This window comes from Macaca fascicularis, chromosome 4 (genome assembly GCF_037993035.2).
Source record: "Macaca fascicularis isolate 582-1 chromosome 4, T2T-MFA8v1.1".
Classification (NCBI taxonomy): Eukaryota; Metazoa; Chordata; class Mammalia; order Primates; family Cercopithecidae; genus Macaca; species Macaca fascicularis.
This window is the reverse complement of record NC_088378.1, coordinates 128,502,051-128,518,869: the sequence shown is the minus strand read 5'-3', so window position 1 is coordinate 128,518,869 and position 16,819 is coordinate 128,502,051. Positions and strand designations below refer to the sequence as shown.

At 50.6% G+C, this 16,819-nt stretch overlaps 2 protein-coding genes across 3 annotated transcripts; both read left to right on the top strand.

The window, feature by feature from the left end:
• Positions 1-325: 325 nt before the first annotated feature.
• Positions 326-7,401, top strand: KLHDC3 (kelch domain containing 3). The gene is made up of 11 exons (XM_005552959.4): positions 326-425; positions 3,216-3,428; positions 3,602-3,778; positions 3,935-4,050; positions 4,227-4,298; positions 4,425-4,638; positions 4,715-4,801; positions 4,945-5,053; positions 5,173-5,246; positions 5,373-5,451; positions 6,776-7,401. The coding sequence occupies exons 2-11, from the start codon at positions 3,275-3,277 to the stop codon at positions 6,840-6,842; spliced, it is 1,149 nt and encodes a 382-aa protein (XP_005553016.1). The 5' UTR covers positions 326-425; positions 3,216-3,274; the 3' UTR covers positions 6,843-7,401.
• A 336-nt stretch (positions 7,402-7,737) lies between these two features.
• On the top strand, positions 7,738-15,958 carry RRP36 (ribosomal RNA processing 36). Of its 2 annotated transcripts, none has more exons than XM_005552945.5 (7): positions 7,738-7,886; positions 10,487-10,634; positions 10,767-10,833; positions 11,528-11,632; positions 12,719-12,793; positions 12,891-13,008; positions 14,888-15,958. In XM_005552945.5, exons 1-7 carry the CDS (start codon positions 7,763-7,765, stop codon positions 15,022-15,024), a joined length of 774 nt encoding a protein of 257 aa, XP_005553002.1. In that variant the 5' UTR covers positions 7,738-7,762; the 3' UTR covers positions 15,025-15,958. The 2 variants fall into 2 exon arrangements, with proteins under 2 accessions (XP_005553002.1, XP_005553003.2); XM_005552946.5 differs by lacking the exon at positions 7,738-7,886 and adding an exon at positions 8,076-8,184.
• Positions 15,959-16,819: the final 861 nt, after the last annotated feature.

Sequence of the window (16,819 nt, the reverse complement as noted above, 5' to 3'; positions counted from 1 at the left end):
GGCGGGGCAGGACGTGCAGAGGTGCCTAGTCCTCCAGCCCCGCCCCATGCCCATGATTGACACTGGCGAGGACGAGGAGTTCCCCCCGCTTGCCCCGCCTCCGTCATGCCCAGCCCAGAAAACAAAAGACTGCATTACCCAGTGGCCTCCTCGGTCTTGACACATATTTGCACATGCGCAGAATCTCTCCTGCGCCCCTGCCCACTCCTGAGCCCTCTCGTCTCTCAGGAAACGTGTGGACTACAAGTCCCGGAATGCCTCGGGGACTTAGCTACGACTGCACGTGCGCGCACAGCTGCCCGCCGGAAGAATCGAGCTTGGCTGTGTTTATCTCGTTGGGGACTAAGGCGTCGGTTGGCGCGCAACGGGTTCTAGGCTGCAGGCAGCGCGAGGACCCGCGGCCCCGCCCCGGCTCGGCCTGGCAGGTAGCCTGGGATGGGTGGAAGGGCAAGGAAGAATTAGGGGGCTGAGGACGCGCTGTCTAGAGCTGGAGTGGCGGGGGAGGGGCCTGAGAGTGATGAGGTGGGGGTGGGGAGGGAGCTAGGGGGATGATGGGAAAGGAGAGTGTTAATGGGGAAAGCGAGTCTAGGGGAGGATGGCCAGGAGATGGGTAGGAGAGACCTGGTGTCTGGAGGAAGCGATGAAGGAAATGGGAAGGAAGACTGGGCTATGAAAACAGGGAAGTTGAGCGTAGTGGAAGGGGAGGGGTGACTGGCGTGGTGGGCTAGAGGAGGCCGGAATGTCTGGAAGAAGACAGGGATAGAGTCATATGCAGGGAGGGATATCCGTGGTCAGGGCATGTTAATTTTTCTTTCCTTAGTGGAGGTGGGAAAATGGAGGGCTGTTGGGTGGAGCTTGGAATGGTAGGAGAAGGAAAAATGAGAAAACTGCAAAGCTCTCACGAGATCGAGAAGAGCGAGAAATGGGGAATAAAAAAATGCAAGAGACAGGCGGGTAGATACATTAAGGGAATAGAAGAAGCTTGAAAATGCTTGGTGGTGATGGAGGATTGGGGAGACCCAGGGATAAGAGGAGCCCCTGAGAGCCTGGGGGCTTGTTCTCCTTGAATTTGAGTTGTTCTTATGGCAGAGAAACTAAAATTTTTTTCCCCACCTTTGGCTGGAATTGCTTATCTCTTCTCCTGTGCATATTTTACTTTACCTTGACATATCTGAAGGGAAGAATAGAGGATATAAGGAAGGATGGAAGACTTCCATTCTTAAGCGCATCGACCTCTTAACAATTTCCACAAGCCCAGACCCAAGATATTTTGGAGACCGGGAGTAATGAAGTGAGAGTAGCTTCCTGCTGGGGCTATTTCAGGATGGGCCCCATGGCTATTTAAAGCTTGGGGTGTGGAGTTGGGGGAGGTTGGGTGGGTGGGACTAGCAAGCCAGCTGAAAGCCATGTCTCTTTCCTGCAAGGGGCCTCCCTTATTAGAGCTGTTTTTGTGCCTGAGGTTTTGCCTGGCCCTTTCCTCTGCCAGGGCTTCTTAAACAGGGAGCAGATGATGATCCACCCAAACTCAGGAGATGCCTGCCAGCAAAAGCATTGTCACTTGCAAGGATTTGCCTGAAAAAAACCTCAGATGTACCCAGGTGTACCTGCCACTAGGTTGACTGGTTGTGTTTAAGAGACCGTGACCGGCTGGGTGCGGTGGCTCACGCCTGTAATCCCAGCAGTTTGGAAGACCAAGGCGGGCGGATCACCTGAGGTCAGGAGTTTGAGACCAGCCTGGCCAACATAATGAAACCCTGTCTCTACTAAAAATACAAAAATTAGCCGGGTGTGGTGGCAGTCACCTGTAATCCCAGCTACTCAGGAGACTGAGGCAGGAGAATCCCTTGAACTCGGGAGGTGGAGGTTGCAGTGAGTCAAGATTGCACCATTGCACTCCAGCCTGGGGACAAGAGTGATACTTCATCTCAAAAAAAAAAAAAAAAAAAAAAAAAAAAAAAGACCATGACCTCTCATGCTCGATCTTTCTCTTGTCCTGCCCAAGGGCATTTTTTGCCTCCCTTCCCCTTTTTCTTTTTTTTTTTGAGACAGAATCTCGCTCTGTCGCCAGGCTGGAGTGCAGTGGTACGATCTGGGCTCACTCCAACCTTCGCCTCCCAAGTTCAAGCAATTCTGCCTCAGCCTCCTGAGTAGCTGGGACTACAGGCGCACGCCACCATGCCCAACTAATTTTTGTATTTTTAGTAGAGCCGGGTTTCACCATGTTGGCCAGGATGGTCTCCATCTCTTGACCTCGTGATCCACCTGCCTCGGCCTCTCAAGGTGCTGGGATTACAGGCGTGAGCCACCGTGCCCAGCCCCTTCCCCTTTCCATTGCACACTCCCACCTCTATCCGCCTTTCAGGAGCCCAAGTTGTGGAAGACCTTGTTCCCTCTTTTCTTCTGGAAATGGCTTGTTCTACCACAGTAGCAGGGATGGGGAAGTGGCAGGAGGAGAAAACCTTTCCCTCTATCCCCATCCCCCAAGCCTAAGCATACACATACCTTTCTGGCTTAAGTCCTGGCAGCATACCAGGCACAGCTGTCAAAGGAACTCCTTGTGCCTGTGGGGGGCCCTGGGTGACCCCAATGACAACAACTCAGCTTGACAAGAGCTCCCTGTGAGGGGCTAACCAACCAAGGTAACATGGAGGTCCCTTCCTGGATCAGTCCCGCCCTATCCTGGGTAGGGGGATTGTTCTACTCTAAAAGCCTGAAAGCTTTTCTGCTTTGAGGCACTCATGCCAGCTTTCGATGGACTGTCTGAGGCTGGCTGGGCTATTAATAGCTGTGAGTATTTTGAGATCCCTTTCCCCACCTTAAAGAACACAGATTCTTAGAGAGGTGGCAGTAAGCAGAGCAGAGACAAGAGAATATACCATTTGGGAAGGGGCTTCAAGTTTGTGCCAAGCCAGGGACAGAGTGGAGCCTCCACGAGTAGGTGGTGACCATAATCAGCAGATTCTGAGCTGGCAATCAAGTGGGGGTGGCCCCACCCTTCACTGTTGGAGAACACTGGGCCAGGGCTAGCTCCCTGACCTCGGCAGCTCCCTTGGGGCAGGGCCAGCCACCTGAGCTGTGACTAGTGTCCCTGTGGAGGGGTAGTGTGGGAGGGCCACCAGGGTGACACTTGGAGGCAAAGGCTGGTTCTGGGCGGAGTCACAGTGAGCTGGGCAGAAGCCTTGCCTGAGGATCCTGTGGCCCCAATTTGTGTGCAGGTAGCAGAGGCAGCAGGCCGTGCCGGGGGGGCATGTTGCTGTAACCAGTGGTCCAGGGGATGTTACGGTGGACAGTGCACCTGGAGGGCGGGCCCCGCAGGGTGAACCATGCTGCAGTGGCTGTCGGGCATCGGGTATACTCCTTCGGGGGTTACTGCTCTGGTGAAGACTATGAGACGCTGCGTCAGATAGATGTGCACATTTTCAATGCAGGTAAGCCAGTGCTGGGGCTGTCCCTGAGTCCCCACATCAGGGTGGGAAACGGGCTGCTGATGAGGTTTGGCTGTGGTCTCTGGGACCAAGGGGATTGGGGACGAACATCTGGTTTGGGAAAGGTGGACAGCCTGGAGGGAAGTTCCCAGGGCTGAGCAGAGCTGTGTCCACAGTGTCCTTGCGTTGGACAAAGCTGCCCCCGGTGAAGTCTGCCATCCGTGGGCAAGCTCCTGTCGTACCCTACATGCGCTATGGACACTCAACCGTCCTCATTGACGACACGGTCCTCCTTTGGGGCGGGCGGAATGACACCGAAGGGGCCTGCAATGTGCTGTATGCCTTTGACGTCAGTGAGTATGGATCTCAGAGAGGCTATGTCCTTCTAGATGTTGCCTCAGTTGCCTGAGAAAGGTTTGGGTTGGGGTCTTGGGGAGTAGAGTACCCCAGAGCTCAGGAGGGAGTGTTGTAGAGGGTGCTTAGTTGAGCCATTTTCTCATCTCCTTCAGATACTCACAAGTGGTTCACACCCCGAGTGTCAGGGACAGTTCCTGGGGCCCGGGATGGACATTCGGCCTGTGTCCTAGGCAAGATCATGTACATTTTCGGGGGCTACGAGCAGCAGGTAGGTCTGGGAATAAACTAAGAGGTTTAGGGTGGGACTGAGAAAGAGGGGAAGGGCAATTTTGGATGGTGAAATGGGAGGCTTTGGCTTGTTTGCATGTTTTGAGGGGAGGGATGGAGGGTCAGAGAGTGACTGTTGGCTCCCTCTTTTCTTCCTCCTTTTCTCTTCCTACTCAGGCGGACTGCTTTTCCAATGACATTCACAAGCTAGATACCAGCACCATGACATGGACTCTTATCTGTACAAAGGTCTGCTCTTTCTTTTTTCTCCCAAATCCTCACCCTCCGTTGAAGAAATGATAGGAAGCTCAGTCAGAGCAGATCCTCTTCCAGCCTTTGTTCTGACCCCTCCACCATCTCTCTGCCTCTGCCCAGGGCAACCCTGCACGCTGGAGGGACTTCCACTCAGCCACAATGCTGGGAAGTCACATGTACGTCTTTGGGGGCCGTGCCGACCGCTTTGGGCCATTCCATTCCAACAATGAGATTTACTGCAACCGCATTCGAGTCTTTGACACCAGAACTGAGGCTTGGCTGGACTGTCCCCCGACTCCAGTGCTGCCTGAGGGGCGCCGGAGCCACTCGGCCTGTGAGTGTTTGTTACTTCCATGTGGAGTTCCCTTCCTGCCCTCTTCACACTCTTGATGTTTTCTCTCTCCTTCCAGTTGGCTACAATGGGGAGCTGTACATCTTTGGTGGCTATAATGCAAGGCTGAACCGGCACTTCCATGACCTCTGGAAGTTTAATCCTGGTAAAGAGCACTGCGTTTAGGGCAGGAACAAGGAGCAATTGAGGTGGGAGGAAAAGAAAATAATCCTGAGGAGGTGAGGGATGGGGGTGGGGAAGATACCTGGACTAGGCAGGTATTGAACTTCCATATAAATTTCTCTTCAGTGTCCTTTACCTGGAAAAAGATTGAACCGAAGGGGAAGGGGCCATGTCCCCGCCGGCGCCAGTGCTGCTGTATTGTTGGTGACAAGATTGTCCTCTTTGGGGGTACCAGGTTAGAAAGAGAGAGGGAAGGGCTCAGGGAAGTGACCAATGGGAGAGTGGGAGGTATTTGAAAAGGGGGTCTCATGGGTAGTTTTTGTCCTACTTTCATCTCTCTTTTGATCCTGACAGTCCATCTCCTGAGGAAGGCCTGGGAGATGAATTTGACCTCATAGATCATTCTGACTTACACATTTTGGACTTTAGTAAGTATAGTTACTTATTCCTGAATTGCTCCTGCCATCAAGGTCCCTGTCTTTGGGTGGTGATATCCAGGACTGGACCCTTTCCTCACCTTTGACCATCTCTTTTCCATAACTTCTCCCTTAAAGGCCCTAGTCTGAAGACTCTGTGCAAACTGGCCGTGATTCAATATAACCTAGACCAGTCCTGTTTGCCTCATGACATCAGGTACAGTGAGTGGCTGGAAGGGAGGGATTGGGTGAGCGTGAGTGAGCAGCACAGGTGTGACCTGATTAGCTTGGTCTCAGTATGGAGGAGACAGACATTATTGTTCTGCTGGAGATGTAATGTACTTGTGCGAAATGAGATGGAAGGAGGTGAATTGACAGCCATCGTATAAAACTGTCAGCAGAATAAATTATATGAAAAAAAAATCCAGCTCAGCAGCGTCACTTTCTGAGACCTAAGCTTATACAGTTATTTTTGTGAACATGCTGAGAACTGATTAAATCTTAGAACCTAGCTGCAAAGTAAAGACAAGTTTAGGAGCCTCTGGATCACATTGGTTCCAGAAGATCTGGCTGCTTCCCTTTGAATTTAATTCTTAGGTTCCAATTAACCACCAGATGTTACTTTATATATAATTTTTCAGGTTCAAATTAACCACCAGATGTTACTTTGTATATAATTTTTCCTGTCTGGGTCATTCTGAGATACTTTCTCTCTTTGTATCAGTTCAGTTTAACTCTTGCTGGCTGGGCATCCGGCCTCACACCTGTAATCCCATCACTTTGGGAGGTTGAGGTGGGTGAATCACTTGAGGTCAGGAGTTCGAGACCAGCCTGGCCAACATGGTGAAGGCCTGTCTCTACTAAAAATACAAAAATTAGCTGGGTGTGGTGGCAGCCACCAGTAGTCCCACTTACTTGGGAGGTTGAGGCAAGAGAACTGCTTGAACCCGGGAGGCGGGGGTTGCAGTGAGTCGAGATTGTGCCACTGCACCACTGTACTCCAGCCTGGGTGACAAAATGAGACTCTCAAAAATAAAATAAATAATAATAATAACATGGTCTAATGGGTGGGGAAGGCCTCAGGAAGGATAGGAGTGCTGAGTCAGAGCCTTAAAAGGATGGGAGTTGAGAGCAAAAATGGGTATTCCTGGTGGGGGTGAGGCATTCCTGGTGAGAGTAAGGTGGAGGGGCTGTCTGGTTGGCTCTAAGCAAAGCAGGAAAGGTAGGTTGGGTTGTTGACTGACATGTTTACACAGATCTCAGGTGCCTGGACACTAGAATATACATATACATATATATATATATATAAACATAAACCGGAAATCCATATGAGCTTGGAGGTAGAGGAGTGGGTGGTGTTGGATTTGGTGGTGGGTGGGTTCTGATTGTTAAACCTAATAGGGCTGTTAAGTAAGAGGTGGCTGTGGGTGGTTGAGCTTTAGGAAGTTGGAGGGACTGGTGTGTTTATAGCTTGGTTCAAGCATCCCTGGGCTTGGGCTGAGGGCCCCTCTTCTTTCTGTCTGTTATTGTTGGCCTTCCAGGTGGGAGCTGAATGCCATGACCACCAACAGCAATATAAGTCGCCCCATCGTCTCCTCCCATGGGTAGGAGGAAGTTTCTGCCACCTCCCCTCCTGAGCCTGCTGTCACCTTCACTGCCCCTGCCCATCTGTCACCCACCTGCGCCTTTGACCCCTGGACTTGGTATACCTCCATGTGGAGTTGTTGGGCGAGAGGTGTTCTCTGTGCTGTGAATTCAGTGGGGAGCTGTAGCGGGGTGGGGGCCAGGTTCCTCCCCCCTTGGGCCGAGGGCCCCTTCCCCTTGGTGCTCTGTCCCCATCCACCTCCTTTCAGCTGCTCCTGGGCCTCAGCTCTGCCCAGGGCCAGCCAGGTTCTGTTGGGAAGGGAAGGGAATGGGGAGAAGGGAGAAGCAAGCAGTGTCTGAGCCTCAGGAGCTTCCCCCTCCCCCTTTGCCTATCCCGTCCCCCTGCTTGAGCCTTGAGCCTTGACTGGGAGCTGAAAGGAGTTGCAGCTGTTGGCATGAGACCTCCTTCTCCCCGTCTTGGGGAGGCGGGGACCAGCAGATAATCCCATCCTTCCTTGAGCTGTCGCTGTACCCTGAAGCTCAGCCAGCTCAGATTTTATAAAAATTAATTAAAACCTCCAAACGTGTCGTGTGTTTTTGTGGAATATGGTGGAGAGGGCTGGAATTTGCAGTGGGGGCAGGGTATTGAGGACAAGCACCCTGAGGTTCTGGCTTCTCAGCCAAGGGTATTAGGAAACCAAATGCCACCAAGGCCTGGCCCAAGCTTCTCGGGCGTGGAACCCAGCGCCCTGCGACTCGGGCAGAAGGTTGCGACAATCTCTCTAGAGTGGGCTATCCTTTGGGCCGGCTCCCTGGCCGCCGGCCGCGCAGTCTATTTTCTGCCCAGTCGTCACTGGGAACGCCGGAAGAGGCGGGGCGGGGGGGGCGGAGGCTGCCGTGGGCGGAAGCGGCGCCTTTCGTCTTCCGAGCGCTACTTCACGCTGATGCCGGGAGCTAACCGCCGCGCCGGGGCCGGCGCCGGGGCTCGACGTCCCCGCGGGGCCCGGGACCGCGAGGAGGACGGCGAGGGCCTGGAGCCTGGGGCCGCGGCCCGCGACCTATTGAGGGGTGAGGGCACGGGGCGGGGCGGGGCGGGGCGGGCTGGGGAGGAGAAGGGGATTCCCAGGCGGGGCCCCGAGCCTGCAGAGACCGTGCCAGTAAGACTGCCCAAGTTCTCTGAGAGGCCGACGCTACGCTAGGGGCGCCCCTGGTGCAATGGAAAGTGGGGGTGAGAGGAATTACTTCCGGGATTAGGACATCCTGAGAAGTTTCTTCACGGCAGGATGAGAGTTTTCGGCAATGGGGAACGTATGTGCAATAGTATGGAGGCAGGAAAAGGCATGGATGGCAGCTGAAGGCTTAGTAGGTCAGAATTCAGCAGATTCCGTAGACTTTGTTTTTTAAATTTTTTATATTTTTTGTTTTTTTGCGACAAAGTCTTTCCCTGTCGCCCAGGCTGGAGTGTAGTTGCACGATGACGGCTCACTGCGGCCTCGAACTCCCGGGCCCAAGAGATCCTCCTACCTCAGCCTCCCGAGTAGCTGGGACTACAGGCGCGTCACCACACCTGGATGGATGGTTTTATTTATTTATTTAATGTAGAGACAAGGTCTCACCATGTTACCAGGTGCTAGGGCTGGTCTCCAATTCCCCGGATCAAGTGATCCACCCCCCTCAGCCTCCCAAGGATTACAGACATGAGCTACTGTGCCCAGCAAATGCTGCAGGCTTTTTGTTAAGGCACAGTTCTAGCTGCTGGAGATACAGTTGTGAATGAAGTAGTCAAACACTCCTGTCCTGGCCGGGTGTGGTGGACGATCACACCTGTAATCCCAGCACCAGGGGAGACTGAAGCAAGAGGATCGCTTGAGCCCAGGAGTTCAAGACCAGCCTGGGCAACATAATGAGACCCCCCCTTTTCTACTAAAAATAAAAAAATGTAGCCAGGGTGGTGGCCCACGTCTGCATTCCTAGCCACTGAGGAGGCTAAGGCATGAGAATAGTTTGAGCCCAGGAGGTCGAGGCTGCAATGAGCAATGATTAGGCCACTGCACTTCAGCCTGGGCAACAGAGCAAGACCTTTTTTCAAAATAAATAAAATTTAAGTCTGGGCGTGGCTCATGCCTGTAATCCCAGCACTGTGGGAGGCCGAGGTGGGTGGATCACAAGGTCAGAAGACCGAGACCATCTGGGCCAACATGGTGAAACCTGTCTCTATTAAAAATACAATAATCAGCTGGGCTTTGTGGCGCACCTTAGTCCCAGCTACTCAGGAGGTTGAGGCAGAAGAATCGCTTGAACCTGGGAGGTGGAGGTTGCAGTGAGTTGAGATAGCGCCACTGCACTCCAGCCTGGTGACAGAGTGAGACTCCGGCTCAAAATAAATAAATAACATTTGAGGCAGACAAATAAATTATTACATTAAAAGGCAATAAAACACTGAATTGTAGACTTTAAAGAACTAGATTTTGTGGAATATGAATTATAGCTCAATTTTTTTAAGGTGATAGAGGATATGGAGAAAAAATAAAGCTGAGGAGAGGTTGCAATTTTTTTTTTCCAAGATAGAGTCTCACTCTTGCCCAGGCTGGAGTGCAGTGACATGATATTGGCTCACTGTACCCTCCACCTCCCAGGTTCAAGCTCTTCTCCTGCCTCAGCCTCCCAAGTAGCTGGGATTATAGGCACCTGCCATCATGCCCGGCTAATTTTTGTATTTTTGTAGAGACGGGGTTTCACCATGTTGGCCAGGCTGGTCTTGAACTCCTGACCTCAGGTGATTGATCCGCCTTGGCCTCCCAGAGTGCGGGGATTACAGGCGTGAGCCACCGCACCTGGGCAAGGGGTTGCAGTTTTAAATAACTTAGAGAAGACCTCTTTGGGAAGGTGATTTGAATAAAGGCTTGAAGGAGCTGAGGGAGGAGCTGTACCTATGTACAGCTTCTGGGGGAAGTATACCAAGCAGAGCAACATGTGCAGAGGAACTGAGGTGGGAACACACTGCTAGGAGACACATTGAGAGGAGTGAGAAGGAGATGAGTAGATGAATTTAGAGACATGACAGGGGCCAGGTCACTTGGGGGCTTCCAGGCCATTATTAAGGCACATGGCTTTTACTGTGAGCAAAATGGAAGCCATTGGGGACTTTTGCCTATAGGAGTAACATGATCTGAAGTTTATGTGTGGGAGTGATAAGACCTGATTTTATTTTCAATGCCTCTCTCAGGCTGAATTGGGGCGCATAGCTTTGAGAGGAGTAAGACTGGTGGGTTGGGAGACTAGGAGGCTAGAGCACTGATTGAGGTGAGAGATGCTGAGCGTATGGACTAGGACACTGGCAATGGTAACTGAGCAAGGGAGGCAGAGGCTCTTCTGGAGAAACCCGTGAATGAGTAAAAGAGTGGAAAAAGAAGGGACTATGGTTGGTCCACCTTTGACCTTACATATACACCTTCCTTAGCAAGATGAGGCCCCAAGTTGCTGAAAAAGTTGGAGAGTTAGGTGTCAGTTTAACACTATTACAGCCTCTACTGCCTAGGACTTGTAATAATGATTGGTCTGATGGGGTATTAGAAAGGATTAGCTAGCTAAGGAATGGGGATGGGAAGATGTCTTTTCTGCAGTGGGACATGCTGAGCTGAGTTGTATGTCCCTCCCCACTTCCACAGGCACATCTAACATGTCATTTGAGGAACTGTTGGAATTGCAGAGCCAAGTGGGGACTAAGACGTACAAACAATTGGTAGCTGGAAACAGCCCTAAGAAACAAGGTTCTAGACCACCTATCCAAAATGCATGTGTTGCAGATAAGCACAGGTAAGCAAGGCTTGCCCTAGAAGTTGGAAGATAACTGGGACCTTGAATAGGTGTATGTTGTCTTGGGTGACAAGTGGGAAGCCTTTGACCAACACTGGAGTCCTTTTGACTTGGCCTTTAATTTCTCCATAGGCCTCTGGAAATGTCAGCCAAGATCCGAGTGCCATTTTTACGTCAGGTTGTTCCCATCAGTAAAAAGGTAAGGAAGAAGGCCAGGCACGGTGTCATGCCTGTAATCCCAGCACTTTGGGAGGCCAAGGTGGGCAGATCACAAGGTCAGGAGTTCCAAGACCAGCATGACCAACATGGTCAAACCCCATCTCTACTAAAAATACAAAAATTAGCTGGGCATGATGGTGTGCGCCTGTAGTCTCAGCTGCTTGGAAAGTTGAGGCACAAGAATCGCTTGAACCTGGGAGGTGGAGGTTGCAGTGAGCCAGGATCATGCCACTGCCCTAAACCCTGGGGGACAGAGTGAGACTCTGTCTCAAAAATAAAAATAAGAAAAAAAGAGGCCAGGTGCGTTGGCTCATGCCTGTAATCCCAGCACTTTGGGAGGCTGAGGTGGGCAGATCATGAGGTCAGGAGATCAAGACCATCCTAGCTAACACGGTGAAACCCTTGTCTCTACTAAAAATATAAAAAACCTAGCCGGGCGTGGTGGCGGGTGCCTGTAGTCGCCGTTAGTCGGGAGGCCGAGGCAGGAGAATGGCGTGAACACAGGAGGCAGAGCTTGCAGTGAGCTGAGATTGTGCCACTGCACTCCAGCCTGGGCAACAGCATCTCAAAAAACAAAAAAAAAAAAGAAAGGTGAGGAAGAGACAGGAAGCACTTTTTCTCAGTGAAAGGATATTGAACAGTTGTGTATTATATTCTCTCTGTTCTCTCCAAAGGTAGCCCGGGACCCTCGCTTTGATGATCTGTCAGGGGAATATAATCCTGAGGTGTTTGACAAAACATATCAATTCTTGAATGACATCCGAGCAAAAGAGAAAGAGGTACACAGCTTGAGACTGGTTTCTGGGGAATTTTGTGGGGTGGAAAACGAGGGCACGGGTTAGACAGTTGGGCAGGGGGAGCGGGAAGTATAGTGGAGGGCAGATTTAACTTTCTCCAATTCAGTTCATATTCAAATCCTGGCTCATAAGTTTACCAGCTGTGTGACTATTGACATGTTACTTAATCTCTCTATGCTTTAGTTTTCTAATCATAAAAAACAAAATAATTACTATCTCGGAGGCCAGGTGTGGTGGCTCAGCCTGTAATCCCAGCACTTGGGGAGACTGAGGTGAGCAGATCATTTGAGGCCAGCAGTTCAAGACCAGCCTGGCCAACATGGTGAAACCCCGTCTCTAGTAAAAATACAAAAATTAGCCAAGTGTGGTGTTGCATGCCTATAGTCCCAGCTACTCGAGAGGCTGAGGCATGAGAATTGCTTGTGCCCTGGAGACAGAGGTTGCAATGAGGCAAGATCATGGCACTGCACTCCAACCTGGGTGACAGGGCAAGACTGTCTCCAAACAAACAAAGAAACAGACAAACAAATAGTTACTGTCTTGGTGTTATCAGGTTAATATATGTGAACTTCTGGCCGGGTGCGGTGGCTCATGCCTGTAATCTCAGCACTTTGGGAGGCTGAGGCAGGCGAATCACGAGGTCAGGAGATTGAGACCATCCTGGCCAACATGGTGAAAGTAGTCTCTACTAAAATACAAAAGGAGGAGATCGAGACTATCCTGGCCAACAAGGTGATATTTAATCTCTACTAAAATACAAAAAAAATTAGCTGGGCGTGGTGGCGTGCGCCTGTAGTCCTAGCTACTCGAGAGGCTGAGGCAGGGGAATTGCTTGAACCTAGGAGGCGGAGGTTGCAGTGAGCCGAGATCGCACCACTGCACTGCAGCCTGGTGACAAAGCAAGACTCCGTCTCAAAAAAAAAAAATATGTGTGTATATATATACATTTTTTTTATATATATATATACACACACACATATATGTGAACTTCTTAGGATAATGCTTTACCTAAAATTTCAGCTAACATTTGCAGAATGCTAACCATGATATTCATTTTCCAATGTGGAGCTTGTGAAAAAACAGTTGAAGAAGCACCGTTCAGGAAAGGAGCATGAGAAACTGCAGCAACTGCTTCAGCGAATGGTGAGTGGGTAATAATTGTGGCGGGTAATGAAAGCAATTAAAGGTGGGGAGATATTCACAGTCCCTCCTATTCACACATCTCATCTTTGCTCCTTAGGAGCAGCAAGAAATGGCACAGCAGGAGCGAAAGCAACAGCAAGAGCTGCACCTGGCCCTGAAGCAAGAACGTCGGGCTCAGGCCCAGCAGGGCCATCGGCCATACTTCCTGAAGAAATGTGAGTTGGGCACAACTGTTGCTAACAGGGACAGGGGTGTGGGGCCCATGGTGGTAGAGTCCTGTGTTGGGGTGTCCCTGAGCCCCTTTAAGGAAGGCATGAAGGCTGGATCCCATGGTAACTTGGAGGAAAGTAGAAATAGTAGGGAGTTGTTGTTTGTAACCGGTCTTGTATCCCTAATTAGATCATGGCAGGGATTGTCACCTTTATCTCTTGGTCTACACTCCCCACTTCCCAACCCCCCCACACACACAGTGAATTTTATCTCTCAGTCTACACTACATGCGCGCGCGCACACACACAGTTTTATCTTTTGGTTTACACACACACAATCAGTTTTATCTCTTGGTCTACACCAGACACATACACACAGAGTCAGTTTTATCTCTTGGTCTACACTACACACACACACACATACACACACACACATGGGCCAGGCACATAGGTATTCATAGTTGGTTGAATTGAGTAGGACTGAGATCATATAAAAAGTCATCAGTTGGGCTGGGCACAGTGGCTCACACCATAATCCCAGCACTTTGGGAGGCCAATGTGAGTGGGTCATGAGGTCAGGAGTTTGAGACCAGCCTGGGGGCCAACATGGTGAAACCCCATCTCTACTAAAGATACAAAAAAATTAGCTGGGCGTGGTGGCACGCACCTATAATCCAGCTACTCAGGAGGCTGAGGCAGGAGAATCACTTGAGCCTGGGAGGCGGAAGTTGCAGAGCCTAGATTGCACCATTGTACTCCAGCCTGGGCAACAGGGCGAGACTCCGTCTCACAAAAAAATAATAATAATAATAAAAAAAATAAAAGTCGGCTGGGCGCAGTGACTCACGCCTGTGATCCCAGCACTTTGGGAGGCCGAGGTGGGCAGATCACGAGGTCAGGAGATTGAGACCATCCTGGCTAACATGGTGAAACCCTGTCTCTACTAAAAAAATACAAAAAATTAGCCGGGTGTGGTGGCGGGTGCCTGTAGTCCCAGCTACTCGGCAGGCTGAGGCAGGAGAATGGCGTGAACCCGGGAGGTGGAGCTTGCAGTGAGCCGAGATCGCACTACTGCACTCCAGCCTGGGCAACAGAGTGAGACTCTGTCTCAAAAAAAAAAAATAATAATATATAAATAAAATAAAAGTCACCAGTTGGGCCAGGCGCAGTGCCTCACGCCTGTAATCCCAGCGCTTTGGGAGGCCGAGGAGGGTGGATCACAAAGTCAGGAGTTCAAGACCAGCCTGGCAAACATGGTGAAACCCCGTCTCTACTAAAAATACAAAAACTAGCTAGGTGTGGTGCTGTGCGTCTGTAATCCTAGCTACTCAGGAGGCTGAGGCCGGAGAATCGCTTGAACCTGGGAGGCGGAGGTTGCAGTGAGCTGAAATCGTGCCACAGCACTCTAGCCTGGGCAACAGAGCAAGACTCTGTCTCAAAAAAAAAAAAAAGTCACCCGTTGGCCAGGCACAGTGGCTCACGCCTGTAATCCCAGCACTTTGGGAGGCTAAGGAGGGCGGATCACCTAAGGTCAGGAGTTCAAGACCAGCCTGGCCAACATGGCGTAACTCTCTGTCTACTAAAAATGCAAAAAAATTAGCCGGATGTGGTGGTGCATGCCTGTAATCCCAGCTACTCCGGAGGCTGAGGCAGGAGAATCACTTGAACCCAGAAGACGGAGGTTGCAGTGAGCTGAGATTGTGTCACTGCACTCCAGCCTGGGTGACAGAGCAGGACTCCGTCTCAAAAAAAAGATAAAGGGGCACCAGTGAGCTTTAAAGAACTCATGTATCCCAGCATAATGGCTTGGAGTTACTGACCTGGTTTGGGAAAGAATAGGGGCTTCCTTGTTTGCTCACCACCTTTCATTCTGCCTGTCATTTAGCTGAGCAGCGCCAGTTGGCACTAGCTGAGAAGTTCAAGGAGCTGAAACGCAGCAAGAAATTGGAGAACTTCTTGAGTCGAAAGAGGCGACGAAATGCAGGCAAGGACAGGAGGCATCTCCCTTTGAGCAAAGAGTAAGAAGGAACTATCCTCTGCTCTGCCACTGCCCCAGGGAGACATGAATCTGTGAGGACAGATTTGGCCGTGGCTGGTTTCCATTCAAGGGCAGGGATCATAGCTGCCCTTGAATCTCATTGCCTCAGAGAAGAGTAGAGGGCTCTTGGACTATCCCTAGGGCTACACAAGAAGAATTGTTCAGCCTTCTGTCATGCCACACAGCCTCAGCTTGGATCTGGTTCATTGTGTCCTTGTGTTCTTTTCTCATCCTTACCTTAAACCAGGGATTCTGATACCGAAGAAGAGGGGTCAGTGAAGACCATGGAGTCAGTTCATGACTCCCAGGGCTGGGACATTATGTAGGAGCCACTTCATAAACATTCTCTTTACTTATCTTTTTATTGTTTTTTTGTGGCCTTTTTGTGTGTGTTTTTTTCCCCCCCGAAACAGAGTCTGCTCTGTCACCCAGGCTAGAGTACAGTGGTGCAATCTTGGCTTACTGCAACCTCCACCTCCCAGGTTCAAGTGATTGTTGTGCCTCAGCCTCCCTGGTGGTATGTGCCTGTAATCCCAGCTACTCCGGAGGCTGAGGCAGGAGAATCACTTGAACCTGGGAGGCAGAGGTTGCAGTGAGCCAAGATCGTGCCATTACACTCCAGCCTGGGCAAAAAAAGTGAAACCACCCCCCCCCCCCAAAAAAAAGTCTCAAGTAGATAGTGTCTCCAGGGACCTGGCAGAAGCAAATGTAATCCTTTCTTGAGGATTGTTCTTTAAACCCAGGCCTCAAGGAATTCTTTCAGTTAAAATTTCAAGGAATATGAGCTTACAGTTAAAGCACACAAGGAAAGAAACCACCATGAGCAAGAGTCATTAGGAACAAAGGGCAACAGGATCAAACTGGCAAAAATTAAAATGTGAGAAATAAAAAATAAAAAATGTCATGTTTAAAGAAAAAGTGTGACAAATTAATGTCAAAAGGTACTAAACTGGTGTGATTAAAAAGTAAAATTTAAGGCTGGGTGCGGTGGCTCACGCCTGTAATCCCAGCACTTCGGGAGGCCGAAGCGGGCAGATCACGAGGTCAGGAGATGGAGACCATCCTGGCTAACATAGTGAAACCCCGTCTCTACTAAAAATACAAAAAATTAGCCAGGTGTGGTGGCGAGTGCCTGTAGTCCCAGCTACTCAGGAGGCTGAGGTGGGAGAATGGTGTGAACCTGGGAGGCAGAGCTTGCAGTGAGCCAAGATAGTGCCACTGCACTGCGGCCTGGGCGACAGAGTGAGATTCCATCTCAAAAAAAAAAAAAAAAAAAACTTAAAGCCTTTTAAAAATGAAAAGTAGGGCCGGGCACGGTGGCTCACGCCTGTAATCCCAGCACTTTGGGAGGCTGAGGCAGGTGGATCACCTGAGGTCAGGAGTCCAAGACCAGCCTGGCCAGCATGGTGAAACCTCATCTCTACTAAAAATACAAACAATTAGCCGGGCGTGGTGGCGCATGCCTGTAATCCCAGCTACTCGGGAGGCTGAGACAGGAGAATTGCTTGAACCCAGGAGGTGGAGGTTGCGGTGAACCGAGATCGCACCACTGCACTCCAGCCTGGGCAACAAGAGTGAAACTCCGCCTCAAAAAAAAAAAAAAGAAGAAAGGTACACTACGGGAAGTTAGAAACTTTATGGTTAAGCAGCAGATTAGACTTCTCCCCAAAGGGAGAATGAACTGGAAATAGGTCTGAAGTTACACAGAGGGAGCAATGACAAATAGAGAAATGGAAACTAAGGAAAAGAGGTTAAAAAACATGGAAGAGAGGCCGGGCG

Coding starts and splice junctions, on each gene's coding strand:
- KLHDC3 (XM_005552959.4), top strand. CDS start 3,275: ATGTTACGGTGGACAGTGCACCTGGAGGGCGGGCCCCGCAGGGTGAAC. Junction 4,299..4,424: donor GGACTCTTATCTGTACAAAG/GTCTGCTCTTTC, acceptor GCCTCTGCCCAG/GGCAACCCTGCACGCTGGAG. Junction 4,802..4,944: donor CCTCTGGAAGTTTAATCCTG/GTAAAGAGCACT, acceptor ATTTCTCTTCAG/TGTCCTTTACCTGGAAAAAG.
- RRP36 (XM_005552945.5), top strand. CDS start 7,763: ATGCCGGGAGCTAACCGCCGCGCCGGGGCCGGCGCCGGGGCTCGACGT. Junction 7,887..10,486: donor GGCCCGCGACCTATTGAGGG/GTGAGGGCACGG, acceptor CCACTTCCACAG/GCACATCTAACATGTCATTT. Junction 10,834..11,527: donor TTGTTCCCATCAGTAAAAAG/GTAAGGAAGAAG, acceptor TTCTCTCCAAAG/GTAGCCCGGGACCCTCGCTT.